Here is a 17152-nt window from a genome sequence, read left to right as displayed (position 1 = left end):
ACAGAACATGACAAAACTTAAGTTCATGCCAAGAGGAACTTTAGTTCTATACATTTGGAATGATCTGTTTGATATTTTGTTACATTCTAGAACAAATGTCTGATCCCGTCTGTAGTGTGACTGTATTAAACTGACACTGTGGTTTTCGTACCAGCATTGCAAGTACACTGCCTTGCCTGTCAGTCACAAAGCATGGAAATACAGATTACAGCCCGCGCTCTCTCAAACTGTGACCAAAGTGTGAGGTAGTATGTATAGCCTGGCAACGATTGTCAGTACAGTTAGCTAAACCTCATACAGGTGTGGTACCAGGCTAGTAGTGTGAGTTATCAGGTGTTTATCAGTGCCATGCCACCTAGGATGTAGACTATTCAGTGGGTACACAGTGACAGGTAAGAAAGGCCTTTGGCCTGTAACCACCTTAAACTTCTGACCCTTCAACCCAGTTCCTCTGAGAACACTTCACGTCCGCTGAAAACCCAGTTAGCTAATCTCATCTCAGGGCTTATAGGAAATCTGTCTCCTCTGTTTACCTTCCTACCGGCCTCTCAAACATCCTTGACCCGCTATCTAAACATTAATACACAGTTAACTCACAATGAAAAGAATAGCTGTCAAATCAGAGTTAAGAAATAAATCAATCATTGATATTACTGACTGTTGTTCTCCCAGACCCTGGGTACATTCCAAATGATACCCTGTTCCCTATGGAGCCTAATCAAAAGTAGTGTACTATACATTACCAGGGATTATAAGCATGTAATCCTGCTTCCTTTCCTCCACACATGACACATACTCAGGCAGTACAGGCAGAGCGTGGAATCAGCCTTTCTCCCCTGTGTTTTGTGCTGTAGAAGTGGCGGTCTTTTGGCATGGTACATGCATGCATGTGTAGCACCTGTCCCTGCCAGTGAGGGTCCTTTGTCCTGCTGTGCCTCTCCAGGGTGGGCTGACCCGGTCCCATTAAAGAGTCAGGGGCCTTAGGAGGTAACTGTTTCCCCACCCCTGCCTGAATTCCACTCCCAGCCCTTTCACTTCCAAAGAGAACAGGATGTACATTAGAGCTGGATATTCAGGAAATGCAGCCAGTGTCTCTTCTAACCAAACACAACCAGAGATACAACCCAACTAAAAATGTATTATCGGTACCGTGTGTAGACTGTATATGATCTCAGTCAGTAAAGGGCAACTCAGGTACTTGATGTCTGCTGCTTTTCACTTTGTATTGCCAGGAATATGATCGCTCATGGTGTACACACACCTGGTTTGTTTCCCAGGTTTAAAACGCTGAACAGAACAAAATTTCACTCAGGCCCCCAAGGACCGGAGCTGCCTTTCCCTGCCTGATTATAATCATTATTTACTATGATCATGTGTTTAACAGACGGGTGGTAGGTTGGAATACAGAAATTATACTGACCTTGTAACGGTTTTCTGTATGGGAAAGAGAGTCGGACCAAAATGCAGCGTGGAGATTGCGATCCATGTTTATTCAACTGAAGCAACACAAATCTAAATACAAACACTACAAAACAATAAACGTAACGAAAACCGAAACAGCCTAATACTGGTGCACATACACACAGAACAAGGACATCAAGACACTAAGGACAATCACCCACAAAACCCAACACCAAACAGGCTACCTAAATATGGTTCCCAATCAGAGACAATGACAAACACCTGCCTCTGATTGAGAACCATATCCGGCCACACCCTGACCAACCAAAACATAGAAACATACAAAGCAAACTATGGTCAGGTGTGACAGTACCCCCCCCAAGGTGCGGACTCCGGCCGCAATACCTGAACCTATAGGGGAGGGTCTGGGTGGGCATCTGTCCGCGGTGGCGGCTCTGGTGCTGGACGTGGCCCCCACTTCACCGTAGTCTTAGTTCCCCACCTTGTCCGCTTCCGTGGCCTCCTCACCATGGAAACTCTTCTCAATGGACAGAGGGGCGGCAGCTCGGGACAGAGGGGCGGCAGCTCGGGACAGAGGGGCGGCAGCTCGGGACAGAGGGGCGGCAGCTCGGGACAGAGGGGCGGCAGCTCGGGACAGAGGGGCGGCAGCTCGGGACAGAGGGGCGGCAGCTCGGGACATAGGGGCGGCTGCTCGGGACAGAGGGGCGGCTGCTCGGGACAGAGGGGCTCTGGCGGCCCCTGGCTGACTGGCGGCCCCTGGCTGACTGGCGGCCCCTGGCTGACTGGCGGCCCCTGGCTGACTGGCGGCCCCTGGCGGCTCCTGGCAGACGGGCGACACTGATGGCGCTGGGCTGATGGCGCTGGGCAGACGGGCGGCACTGGCGGCGCTGGGCAGATGGGTGGCACTGGCGGCGCTGGGCAGACGGGCGGCACTGGCGGCGCTGGGCAGACGGGCGGCTCAGGCGGCGCTGGGCAGACGGGCGGCTCTGGTAGCGCTGGAGAGGAGGAAGGCTCTGGTAGCGCCGGAGAGGCGGGAGACTCCGGCTGCGCCGGAGAGGAGGGAGCCCCTGTAAGGATGGACCGGTGAGACAGCCTGGTACGGGGGGCTGCCACCGGAGGGCTGGTGCGTGGAGGTGGTGACTGATAGACCGGGCCGTGCAGGCGCACTGGAGCTCTTGAGCACCGAGCCTGCCCAACCTTACCCGGTTGAATGGTCCCGGTCGCCCTGCCAGTGCGGCGAGGTGGAATAGCCCGCACTGGGCTATGCAGGCGAACCGGGGACACCGTGCGCAAGGTTGGGGCTGACTCTCAGGCTTCCATCCACGACGCCTCGCTGCCTCCTCATACCAGCGCCTCTCCGCTTTCGCCGCCTCCAGTTCTTCTTTGGGGCGGCGATATTCTCCTGGCTGAGCCCGGTGTCCTTTACCATCCAATTCATCCTCCCATGTCCATTCTTCCAAGTAGTGCAGCCTCTCCCACTGCTGCTGCTGCTGCTCCTGTTGCTGCTGCATCTGTTGCTTCTCCTGCTGCTGCTTTTGCCGTTGCCCGTTACCACGCTGCTTGGTCCTTGGTTGGTGGGTGATTCTGTAACGGTTTTCTGTATGGGAAAGAGAGTCGGACCAAAATGCGGCGTGTAGATTGCGATCCATGTTTATTCAACTGAAGCAACACGAATCTAAATACAAACACTACAAAACTATAAACGTAACGAAAACCGAAACAGCCTAATACTGGTGCACATACACACAGAACAAGGACATCAAGACACTAAGGACAATCACCCACAAAACTCAACACCAAACAGGCTACCTAAATATGGTTCCCAATCAGAGACAATGACGAACACCTGCCTCTGATTGAGAACCATATCAGGCCAAACATAGAACTAGACAAACTAGACATGTAACATAGAATGCCCACCCAGCTCACACCCTGACCAACCAAAACATAGAAACATACAAAGCAAACTATGGTCAGGGTGTGACAGACCTACTGTAGAGCTTGCTGAACATGCAGTCTAGCCATGTAGGTGTAATTGTAACACTATAGTTAACACTATGCTACCTCGCCCTAAAATGCTGCAGCACATCTGTTGCTATCAGTGTGACCTGGAATCCAGGTGAATCCAGGTGAGTCCAGATGGGTCCAGGGAGGTAATAACAGGGTTTAGGGTCAACCCACTACTCTTTTCTCCTCTCATCCTCGTCCAGGACCCAGACCCGTCCCACTCTCACCAGAACCATAATCATACCTTATACAGACCTTAGTGTTTTTGGAGATTTACCGACCAGTAACAGCACTGCATAAATACAAGACTGTAATTCTGCTCTACAAGCATTCTCATGTTTTACTGTCCCACGCCATACCACACCCCTCCCCAGTGGCTCCATACCACACCCCTCCCCGGTGGCTCCATACCACACCTCTCCCCAGTGGCTCCATACCACACCTTTCCCCAGTGGCTCCATACCACACCTCTCCCCGGTGGCTCCATACCACACCCCTCCCGGTGGCTCCATACCACACCTCTCCCCGGTGGCTCCATACCACACCCCTCCCCGGTGGCTCCATACCACACCTCTCCCCGGTGGCTCCATACCACACCCCTCCCCGGTGGCTCCATACCACACCCCTCCCCGGTGGCTCCATACCACACCCCTCCCCGGTGGCTCCATACCACACCTCTCCCCGGTGGCTCCATACCACACCTCTCCCCGGTGGCTCCATACCACACCTCTCCCCGGTGGCTCCATACCACACCTCTCCCCGGTGGCTCCATACCACACCTCTCCCCGGTGGCTCCATACCACACCTCTCCCCGGTGGCTCCATACCACACCCCTCCCCGGTGGCTCCATACCACACCCCTCCCCGGTGGCTCCATACCACAACTCTCCCCGGTGGCTCCATACCACACCTCTCCCCGGTGGCTCCATACCACACCTCTCCCCGGTGGAGATGGTGTTTGTCTGCTATACAAACCAACCTTATCTGATTACTACAGCTGCAAGTCTGGGACTCGGCGCACACACTCGCACACACACAGATCTGATTACCGCAGTAGCGTGGAGAATGAGCTGAGACAGTCTAAAGCCTGCCTGGCAGCTGCATAAACCCTGACACCACACACTCTTTGTTTAGGTTTGATCTCGACTCACACACGCACTTTGTAGCATCCCAAATGGAGCCCTATTCTCTATATGGTGCACTTCTTCTGACCAGAGCCCGTCAAAAGTAGTGCACTATATAAGGGAGAGGGTGCCGTTTGTGACATATCCTTTGTCTAGGTTTGTTCTCGACCTAGATAAAGGAGGACAGGTGTATTTGTCCTGTGTGTGCACCCTGTAAGCCTATTACCAATTCAAAGCACTTTCATACCTGACAACAATGCCTTCAACTACCAATCTTCAGGCTTTGTCTACATTAACAGTTTTCCTTCTGCTTGTCTAACTGACTAATACAATGAGTTGATGATATCCAATCCTTAAAGTGGTATGGTATTCTTTGAGTCCAAGATAAGTACATAAGGTGTTAGAAGATAAATCATTTACATCTCTTACATTTACATTTAAGTCATTTAGCAGACGCTCTTATCCAGAGCGACTTACAAATTGGTGCATTCACCTTATGACATCCAGTGGAACAGCCACTTTACAATAGTGCATCTAAATCTTTTAAGGGGGGTGAGAAGGATTACTTTATCCTATCCTAGGTATTCCTTAAAGAGGTGGGGTTTCAGGTGTCTCCGGAAGGTGGTGATTGACTCCGCTGTCCTGGCGTCGTGAGGGAGTGTGTTCCACCATTGGGGAGCCAGAGCAGCGAACAGTTTTGACTGGGCTGAGCGGGAACTGTACTTCCTCAGTGGTAGGGAGGCGAGCAGGCCAGAGGTGGATGAACGCAGTGCCCTTGTTTGGGTGTAGGGCCTGATCAGAGCCTGGAGGTACTGAGGTGCCGTTCCCCTCACAGCTCCGTAGGCAAGCACCATGGTCTTGTAGCGGATGCGAGCTTCAACTGGAAGCCAGTGGAGAGAGCGGAGGAGCGGGGTGACGTGAGAGAACTTGGGAAGGTTGAACACCAGACGGGCTGCGGCGTTCTGGATGAGTTGTAGGGTTTAATGGCACAGGCAGGGAGCCCAGCCAACAGCGAGTTGCAGTAATCCAGACGGGAGATGACAAGTGCCTGGATTAGGACCTGCGCCGCTTCCTGTGTGAGGCAGGGTCGTACTCTGCGGATGTTGTAGAGCATGAACCTACAGGAACGGGCCACCGCCTTGATGTTAGTTGAGAACGACAGGGTGTTGTCCAGGATCACGCCAAGGTTCTTAGCGCTCTGGGAGGAGGACACAATGGAGTTGTCAACCGTGATGGCGAGATCATGGAACGGGCAGTCCTTCCCCGGGAGGAAGAGCAGCTCCGTCTTGCCGAGGTTCAGCTTGAGGTGGTGATCCGTCATCCACACTGATATGTCTGCCAGACATGCAGAGATGCGATTCGCCACCTGGTCATCAGAAGGGGGAAAGGAGAAGATTAATTGTGTGTCGTCTGCATAGCAATGATAGGAGAGACCATGTGAGGTTATGACAGAGCCAAGTGACTTGGTGTATAGCGAGAATAGGAGAGGGCCTAGAACAGAGCCCTGGGGGACACCAGTGGTGAGAGCGCGTGGTGAGGAGACAGATTCTCGCCACGCCACCTGGTAGGAGCGACCTGTCAGGTAGGACGCAATCCAAGCGTGGGCCGCGCCGGAGATGCCCAACTCGGAGAGGGTGGAGAGGAGGATCTGATGGTTCACAGTATCGAAGGCAGCCGATAGGTCTAGAAGGATGAGAGCAGAGGAGAGAGAGTTAGCTTTAGCAGTGCAGAGCGCCTCCGTGATACACCTGTCTGATAAACAGATATCAGCCTGTCTGATAAACATAGATATCAGCCTGTCTGATAAACATAGATATCAGCCTGTCTGATAAACAGATATCAGCCTGTCTGATAAACATAGATGTCAGCCTGTCGGGACAAACATAGATATCAGCCTGTCGGACAAACATAGCTATCAGCCTGTCGGACAAACATAGATATCAGCCTGTCTGATAAACATAGATACCAGCCTGTCTGATAAACATAGATACCAGCCTGTCTGATAAACATAGATATCAGCCTGTCTGATAAACATAGCTATCAGCCTGTCTGATAAACATAGATGTCAGCCTGTCTGATAAACATAGATATCAGCCTGTCTGATAAACATAGATATCAGCCTGTCTGATAAACATAGATATCAGCCTGTCTGATAAACATAGATATCAGCCTGTCTGATAAACATAGATATCAGCCTGTCTGATAAACATAGACGTCAGCCTGTCTGATAAACATAGATATCAGCCTGTCTGATAAACATAGATATCAGCCTGTCTGATAAACATAGATATCAGCCTGTCTGATAAACATAGATATCAGCCTGTCTGATAAACATAGATGTTAGCCTGTCTGATAAACATAGATATCAGCCTGTCTGATAAACATAGATGTCAGCCTGTCTGATAAACATAGATATCAGCCTGTCTGATAAACATAGATATCAGCCTGTCTGATAAACATAGATATCAGCCTGTCTGATAAACATAGATATCAGCCTGTCTGATAAATATAGATATCAGCCTGTCTGATAAACATAGATATCAGCCTGTCTGATAAACATAGATATCAGCCTGTCTGATAAACATAGATGTCAGCCTGTCTGATAAACATAGATATCAGCCTGTCTGATAAACATAGATGTCAGCCTGTCTGATAAACATAGATGTCAGCCTGTCTGATAAACATAGATATCAGCCTGTCTGATAAACATAGATATCAGCCTGTCTGATAAACATAGATATCAGCCTGTCTGATAAACATAGATATCAGCCTGTCTGATAAACATAGATATCAGCCTGTCTGATAAACAGATATCAGCCTGTCTGATAAACATAGATATCAGCCTGTCTGATAAACATAGATATCAGACTGTCTGATAAACATAGATGTCAGCCTGTCTGATAAACATAGATATCAGCCTGTCTGATAAACATAGATGTCAGCCTGTCTGATAAACATAGATGTCAGCCTGTCTGATAAACATAGATGTCAGCCTGTCTGATAAACATAGATATCAGCCTGTCTGATAAACATAGATGTCAGCCTGTCTGATAAACATAGATGTCAGCCTGTCTGATAAACATAGATATCAGCCTGTCTGATAAACATAGATGTCAGCCTGTCTGATAAACATAGATATCAGCCTGTCTGATAAACATAGATATCAGCCTGTCTGATAAACATAGATATCAGCCTGTCTGATAAACATAGATATCAGCCTGTCTGATAAACATAGATATCAGCCTGTCTGATAAACATAGATATCAGCCTGTCTGATAAACATAGATATCAGCCTGTCTGATAAACATAGATATCAGCCTGTCTGATAAACATAGATATCAGCCTGTCTGATAAACATAGATATCAGCCTGTCTGATAAACATAGATATCAGCCTGTCTGATAAACATAGATATCAGCCTGTCTGATAAACATAGATATCAGCCTGTCTGATAAACATAGATATCAGCCTGTCTGATAAACATAGATATCAGCCTGTCTGATAAACATAGATATCAGCCTGTCTGATAAACATAGATATCAGCCTGTCTGATAAACATAGATATCAGCCTGTCTGATAAACATAGATATCAGCCTGTCTGATAAACATAGATATCAGCCTGTCTGATAAACATAGATGTCAGCCTGTCTGATAAACATAGATGTCAGCCTGTCTGATAAACATAGATGTCAGCCTGTCTGATAAACATAGATATCAGCCTGTCTGATAAACATAGATATCAGCCTGTCTGATAAACATAGATATCAGCCTGTCTGATAAACATAGATATCAGCCTGTCTGATAAACATAGATATCAGCCTGTCTGATAAACATAGATATCAGCCTGTCTGATAAACATAGATATCAGCCTGTCTGATAAACATAGATATCAGCCTGTCTGATAAACATAGATATCAGCCTGTCTGATAAACATAGATATCAGCCTGTCTGATAAACATAGATGTCAGCCTGTCTGATAAACATAGATATCAGCCTGTCTGATAAACATAGATATCAGCCTGTCTGATAAACATAGATGTCAGCCTGTCTGATAAACATAGATATCAGCCTGTCTGATAAACATAGATATCAGCCTGTCTGATAAACATAGATATCAGCCTGTCTGATAAACATAGATATCAGCCTGTCTGATAAACATAGATGTCAGCCTGTCTGATAAACATAGATATCAGCCTGTCTGATAAACATAGATATCAGCCTGTCTGATAAACATAGATATCAGCCTGTCTGATAAACATAGATATCAGCCTGTCTGATAAACATAGATATCAGCCTGTCTGATAAACATAGATATCAGCCTGTCTGATAAACATAGATATCAGCCTGTCTGATAAACATAGATATCAGCCTGTCTGATAAACATAGATATCAGCCTGTCTGATAAACATAGATATCAGCCTGTCTGATAAACATAGATGTCAGCCTGTCTGATAAACATAGATATCAGCCTGTCTGATAAACATAGATATCAGCCTGTCTGATAAACATAGATATCAGCCTGTCTGATAAACATAGATATCAGCCTGTCTGATAAACATAGATATCAGCCTGTCTGATAAACATAGATATCAGCCTGTCTGATAAACATAGATATCAGCCTGTCTGATAAACATAGATATCAGCCTGTCTGATAAACATAGATATCAGCCTGTCTGATAAACATAGATATCAGCCTGTCTGATAAATATAGATATCAGCCTGTCTGATAAACATAGATATCAGCCTGTCTGATAAACATAGATATCAGCCTGTCTGATAAACATAGATATCAGCCTGTCTGATAAACATAGATATCAGCCTGTCTGATAAACATAGATGTCAGCCTGTCTGATAAACATAGATATCAGCCTGTCTGATAAACATAGATATCAGCCTGTCTGATAAACATAGATATCAGCCTGTCTGATAAACATAGATATCAGCCTGTCTGATAAACATAGATATCAGCCTGTCTGATAAACATAGATATCAGCCTGTCTGATAAACATAGATGTCAGCCTGTCTGATAAACATAGATATCAGCCTGTCTGATAAACATAGATATCAGCCTGTCTGATAAACATAGATATCAGCCTGTCTGATAAACATAGATATCAGCCTGTCTGATAAACATAGATATCAGCCTGTCTGATAAACATAGATATCAGCCTGTCTGATAAACATAGATATCAGCCTGTCTGATAAACATAGATATCAGCCTGTCTGATAAACATAGATATCAGCCTGTCTGATAAACATAGATATCAGCCTGTCTGATAAACATAGATATCAGCCTGTCTGATAAATATAGATATCAGCCTGTCTGATAAACATAGATATCAGCCTGTCTGATAAACATAGATATCAGCCTGTCTGATAAACATAGATATCAGCCTGTCTGATAAACATAGATATCAGCCTGTCTGATAAACATAGATGTCAGCCTGTCTGATAAACATAGATATCAGCCTGTCTGATAAACATAGATATCAGCCTGTCTGATAAACATAGATATCAGCCTGTCTGATAAACATAGATATCAGCCTGTCTGATAAACATAGATATCAGCCTGTCTGATAAACATAGATATCAGCCTGTCTGATAAACATAGATATCAGCCTGTCTGATAAACATAGATGTCAGGCATTTTGCTTCACACCGTATTATTTCACATGCTTTGAAAAGCTCTTCATGTATAATTTCCTCTTGCAGTGTTTATTTATATTAAGTCAATGCATCAGATAAAAGGAGTGCTTTAGTTACTACAGTACTATTACAGTACTGCTACAGTATTGTTTTATCAGATGGACAGATTAGTTCTATGCAGAGCTATTTTTCAGCCAATATTAGCCTCTTCTCCTCCTCTTCTATCTTCCTATTTATCTGTGTCACTTTGAGATGAGAAACCCAGCTAACTAACAGCCTAAATGTGTGATCATCATTGTCATGGAAACAGGGTATATGCCTGTGGCGATATCACCGCCATTGAATTCATTCATGTATTCACTGTGGCTGAAATGGCGTCCTGTGTAGGGCTCTTCTTTGGCCTCTCTCTGGTCAAACATAGTGTGCTATATAGGACATATGGTTCCATTTGGGACAGAACCTAGCAGCTTCATTAAATAGTACCCGCAAGACACCAGTCTCAACGTCAACAGTGAAGAGGCGACTCCGGGATGCTGGCTTGCTAGGCAGAGTTGTAAAGAAAAAGCCATATCTCAGACTGGCCAATAGAAAGAAAATATTAAGATGAGCAAAAGAACACAGACACTGGACAGAGGAACTATGTCTAGAAGGCCAGCATCCCTGAGTCGCCTCTTCACTGTTAAAGTTGAGACTGGTGTTTTGTGGGTACTATTTAATGAAGCTGCCAGTTGAGTACTTGTGAGGTGTCTGTTAATCAAACTAGACACTCTAATGTACTTGTCGTCTTGCTCAGTCGTGCACCGGGGCCTTCCACTCATCTTTCTATTTTGGTTAGAGCCAGTTTGCGCTGTTCTGTGAAGGGAGTAGTACACAGCGTTGTACCAGATCTTCAGTTTCTTGGCAATCTCTCGCATGGAATAGCCTTCATTTCTCAGAACAAGAATAGACTGACGAATTTCAGAAGAAAGTTCTTTGTTTCTGGCCATTTTGAGCCTGTAATCGAACCCACAAATGCTGATGCTCCAGATACTCTACTAGTCTAAAGAAGGACAGTTTTATTGCTTCTTTAATCAGGACAACAGTTTTCAGATGTGCTGGCTTCATTTCAAAAGGGGTTTCTAATGATCAATTAGCCTTTTAAAATGATAAACTTGGATTAGCTAACACAACGTGCCATTGGAACACAGGAGTAATGGTTGCTGATAATGGGCATCTGTAGGCCTATGTAGATATTCCATTAATTATCTGCCGTTTTCAGCTACAATAGTAATTTACATAAACAATGTCTACAGTCTACACTGTATTTCTTATCAATTTGATGTTATTTTAATGGACAAAAAAATGTTTTTCTTTCAAAAACAAAGACATTTTGACCCCAAACTTTTGAATGGTAGTGTATAACTCCAGTTCTTCTGTGATGGACCAGGCTTCTGCTATTCAGTAGTCTGGAGAAAAGGGTTGGTTTGATCCATTTTTACACACACAAAAAATGAGTAAAGGCCTCATTGAAATAATTCAGAGCCAACAACTGCCACTCCAATTCTACCTCAAAGCTGTTTATTTTCCCAGAACATACAGTAAATGAGCCCAGGGTCCCGCTCTTACTGTGAGGGCCGTTACGCTCAATCAACACCCTCCCTGTGTTTCTGGTTGTTTCAGTCAGCTGTGATGTTAGTTGACAGAAACTTCCCAGGAGACAGCCCAGTTCACAGCACGCAAAGTACAGAGAGGGAAAGAGGAACAAAGAGAGCGAGAAGAAGAGGGTGAGAGAGAGTCAGAGGAACAGAACAGTGTGGGGGAGATTGACTGCAGCGGAATCTGGGCTCAGGAAAGTACTAATTGCAGACAGGCGGGCCACACACACACACACACACACACACACACACACACACACACACACACACACACACACACACACACACACACACACACACACACACACACACACACACCTCTACCACAGTCGTCTACACTGCACCGGCTCCTTTCAACCAGACACAGAAATAGAGGGATGCCTTCAGGCTTCTATAGTCTTTACATTTATATTCTGTAATAACATCCCCTCAAATGTACCATACTGTAATGCAGGGAGGTCCTTCTGTAGCTCAGTTGGTAGAGCATGGCGCTTGTAACGCCAGGGTAGTGGGTTCGATTCCCGGGACCACCCATACGTAGAATGTATGCACACATGACTGTAAGTCGCTTTGGATAAAAGCGTCTGCTAAATGGCATATATATACTATAAGTGCTGGAAATGACTAGTGTTGAGTTTAGTGCCGGCTAGTGGCTCAATGTGCAGTCATTTAGCTATGTCGTCAGAAGTAACTGTATTTGAAATGTGGGTTATTACAAATTCAACTCAAAAGTTACATCAGATGGTTTCCAGCTGTGAAACGGACTCAAACAAGATCCTGATGTACGGCATCTTCCTGTGTTTCCTCTCCTCCACAGCTCCAGGATTCTACTTCGGAGACACAGACTACCGTGTGGATGAGAGTGATGGTTATGTGGAGGTCAAGGTGTATAGGACAGGCACTGACCTCTCTAAAACAGCCACGGTCACTGTACGCTCCAGGAAAACAGACCCTGTCTCTGCTGAAGGTAGAGACAATACAGTCATTAGATCATTTATTTTTGGTACTGTCCATACGTAGCTCGTTTTTGGTCACAGGTCCAGGAATGGCTGAAGAATTGCAACATTTACCTAGAACTAATTTACCTAGCAATACTGGGTGATTTGAAAAGCCATAGTCAATCAATCAATAAAATGATTATTATTTTAGCAAAAATGTTTACCTTTAATTTACAATCTGTAGAAACTTTGAGAATAGAAAGGTTCAGTACTTGTGTGAAGCATCACAGCACAGTTGAATAATATATAGCAAATATAAATGTAATATGGATGGTGTCAAGAGATGAATGGGAGGGGTTGAATGGATCTGAAGGGTGGGACTAATAACAACAAGATAACAAATGTAAAATGTACGGGGTCTGTAAAATGTATATAGGTTCAGAAATGTTGTGAAAGAGCACCATTACAAATAGAAATTAAACTGGGTGGATATCAGAAATAGAGGAAGGACTAAAAACAAACTAAATTTAAATAACTGTTGTAAAATAGATTGTCTGTAAAATGTGTATAATATTTATAAACTGAAAGTAGAAGCCTAAGTGTTATTGTTTATTAGTTCACTCCAATTGGAGGAGGGGTGGTAGGGTATGCGGGGGAAAATAAAGGTATATTCAAAAAAGTATGTATATACAGTGGGGCAAAAAAAGTATTTAGTCAGCCACCAATTGTGCAAGTTCTCCCACTTAAAAAGATGAGAGGCCTGCAATTTTCATCATAGGTACTTCAACTATGACAGACAAAATGAGAAAAAAAATCCAGAAAATCACATTGTAGGATTTTTAATGAATTTATTTGCAAATTATGGTGGAAAATAAGTAAACAACTCATGCCATGGAGCGGGTCTGGACACCGTGCCTGGACTGGGCATCGGCGTAGAGGAAGGCTCCGGCCTTGGAGCTAGATTGGACGCCGTGCCTGGACTGGGCATCGGCACAGAAGAATGCTCCGGCCGTGGAGCAGGACTGGACACCATGTATCGACTGGGCATCGGCATAGAGGATTCCGGACTGTAGACCGCCGCAGGACGTACCGGACTGGGGACATGGACTTCAGTGCGAGGAGGAGGCACAGGACGTACTGGACTGGGGACATGCACTTCAGGGCGAGTGCGAGGAGGAGGCACAGGACGTACTGGACTGGGGACATGCACTTCAGGGTGAGTGCGAGGAGGAGGCACAGGACGTACCGGACTGGGGACATGCACTTCAGGGCGAGTGCGAGGAGGAGGCACAGGACGTACCGGACTCGAGAGGCGCACTGGAGGCTAGATACGTGGAGCCAGCCCAGGTTTCACCGGACTGATGACACGTTCTTCCAAATGCCTGCGTTGCCGCATACTCCTAGCCAACTCCATTCTCCAGGTATCCCTCCTCACACTGTTCCATCGAATCCCAGGTGGGCTCTGGTACTCTCCTTTGGTCGACCGACCACCTCGCTATCTCCTCTCAGGTGGTCTCTGGCTCTTCCCTCTGCTCAGCCGCCAGCTCCATGTGCCCCCAAAAAATACTGGGGTTTCTGTGGCCGTGGTCTGACAACACGCTCCTCCAGAGTTTGCCATTCGGGCTCTGGCACTCTCCCCGGCTCAACCGGCTACCCCTTGTGCCTCCCCCCCCAAAAATCTTGGGGTTGTCCTTGGGCTTTCTGTGGCCGCGAACCCTGGCGTCGTCGCTGTACTCCATTATTACCTTCCGTCTGCCGCCAAGGAAGGGTATCGCATCCACCCATCACTTCTTCTCATGTCCAAAACTCCTTCACCTGGTGAACACGCTGCTTGGTCCTGGTTTGGTGGGATAGTCTGTGACGGTTGTGTGGAGAGACGGACCAAGGCGCAGCGTGATTAAAGTTCCACATATTTATTTACGCAAAACTTCAGAACAAAAAGAAACAAACAACGAACCGTGACATCAGAGGTGCCAGATGCACTAACTCAAAACAATATCCCACAAAACACAGGTGGGAAAAAGGCTACCTAAATATGATCCCCAATTAGAGGCAACGATTTCTAGCTGCCTCTAATTGGGAACCATACCAAGCACACCAACATATAAATAAATATACTAGATTACCCCCAAGTCACGCCCTGACCTACTACACCATAGAGAACCAAGGGCTCCTCCAACCAAGGTACACCTCCAATTGACTCAAATTATGTAAATTTGCCTATCAGAAGATTCTAAAGTCATGACATAATTTTCTGGAATTTTCCAAGCTGTTTAAAGGCACAGTCAACTTAGTGTATGTAAACTTCTGACCCACTGGAATTGTGATACAGTGAATTATAAGTGAAATAATCTGTCTGTAAACAATTGTTGGAAAAATGACTTGTCATGCACAAAGTAGATGTCCTAACCGACTTGCCAAAACTATAGTTTGTCAACAAGAAATTTGTGGAGTGGTTGAAAAACGAGTTTTAATGATTCCAACCTAAGTGTATGTTAACTTCCGACTTCAACTGTATATGTATATATATTTTTACCCATAAAATATGGGGTATTGGAAATGATGCAGATAATTACATTGATGGAAGCAACAATCTTTCTGCAATATTAAAGCTGATCTGCCCCTTAAAAAACGCAACAACACAGCACACTGAATGTCTATGGCAGTACACTGTCTGCTGAAGGTAGGTGCTCCAGTCCCTGTCCCTACAATACAACACACTGCTCTCACACAGGGTACTGTGCTGCAATACAATGTATTTGTGTTACAGCACACTGGCTTTACCGCTGTGTTCAAAGAGTCATATAGAGCTTAGGGAAGGTTCACCAGGTGGAACAATATGCTTTAGTCCTCCTCGGGGTTAGTCTGTATGTCTGTCACTCTGGTGTTGTGGAATTAGAGAGAACGCCCAGAGTCCTCCTCAGGGTTAGTCTGTCTGACTGTCACTCTGGTGTTGTGGAATTAGAGAGAACGCCCAGAGTCCTCCTCAGGGTTAGTCTGTCTGACTGTCACTCTGGTGTTGTGGAAGTAGAGAGAACGCCCAGAGTCCACCTCAGGGTTAGTCTGTCTGACTGTCACTCTGGTGTTGTGGAAGTAGAGAGAACGCCCAGAGTCCTCCTCAGGGTTAGTCTGTCTGACTGTCACTCTGGTGTTGTGGAAGTAGAGAGAACGCCCAGAGTCCACCTCAGGGTTAGTCTGTCTGACTGTCACTCTGGTGTTGTGGAAGTAGAGAGAACGCCCAGAGTCCCCCTCAGGGTTAGTCTGTCTGACTGTCACTCTGGTGTTGTGGAAGTAGAGAGAACACCCAGAGTCCACCTCAGGGTTAGTCTGTCTGACTGTCACTCTGGGGTTGTGGAAGTAGAGAGAACGCCCAGAGTCCTCCTCTGGGTTAGTCTGTCTGACTGTCACTCTGGTGTTGTGGAAGTAGAGAGAACACCCAGAGTCCTCCTCAGGGTTAGTCTGTCTGACTGTCACTCTGGTGTTGTGGAAGTAGAGAGAACGCCCAGAGTCCACCTCAGGGTTAGTCTGTATGTTTGTCACTCTGGTGTTGTGGAAGTAGAGAGAACGCCCAGAGTCCACCTCAGGGTTAGTCTGTCTGACTGTCACTCTGGTGTTGTGGAAGTAGAGAGAACGCCCAGAGTCCTCCTCAGGGTTAGTCTGTCTGACTGTCACTCTGGTGTTGTGGAAGTAGAGAGAACGCCCAGAGTCCTCCTCAGGGTTAGTCTGTCTGACTGTCACTCTGGTGTTGTGGAAGTAGAGAGAACGCCCAGAGTCCTCCTCAGGGTTAGTCTGTCTGACTGTCACTCTGGTGTTGTGGAAGTAGAGAGAACGCCCAGAGTCCACCTCAGGGTTAGTCTGTCTGACTGTCACTCTGGTGTTGTGGAAGTAGAGAGAACACCCAGAGTCCACCTCAGGGTTAGTCTGTCTGACTGTCACTCTGGTGTTGTGGAAGTAGAGAGAACGCCCAGAGTCCTCCTCAGGGTTAGTCTGTCTGACTGTCACTCTGGTGTTGTGGAAGTAGAGAGAACGCCCAGAGTCCTCCTCAGGGTTAGTCTGTCTGACTGTCACTCTGGTGTTGTGGAAGTAGAGAGAACGCCCAGAGTCCTCCTCAGGGTTAGTCTGTATGTTTGTCACTCTGGTGTTGTGGAAGTAGAGAGAACGCCCAGAGTCCACCTCAGGGTTAGTCTGTCTGACTGTCACTGTGGTGTTGTGGAAGTAGAGCGAACGCCCAGAGCAACACAGGCTGGATGTGTTGGGATGTTATATGACCTCTGAATGTGAACATTAGTGGAGAGGGGAAGGGCTCTGCTCAGCCCCAGCTGCATCCTACATGTTACCCTATTCCTTTTGTAGTGCACAGCTATTGACAATGACCCATAGCGG

General features: G+C 46.3%; 1 protein-coding gene across 1 annotated transcript in view; it reads left to right on the top strand.

The window, feature by feature from the left end:
• Positions 1-17152, top strand: part of frem2b (FRAS1 related extracellular matrix 2b) — a 114508-nt gene that overhangs the window by 60536 nt on the left and 36820 nt on the right. Inside the window, exon 9 of the mRNA XM_052521836.1 lies at positions 12649-12798. Coding sequence (XP_052377796.1) covers positions 12649-12798 — 150 coding nt within the window. The remainder of the gene's footprint in view (positions 1-12648; positions 12799-17152) is intronic.

Source organism: Oncorhynchus keta, chromosome 1 (genome assembly GCF_023373465.1).
Source record: "Oncorhynchus keta strain PuntledgeMale-10-30-2019 chromosome 1, Oket_V2, whole genome shotgun sequence".
NCBI lineage: Eukaryota > Metazoa > Chordata > Actinopteri > Salmoniformes > Salmonidae > Oncorhynchus > Oncorhynchus keta.
This window is presented reverse-complemented; position numbering and strand designations above follow the sequence as displayed.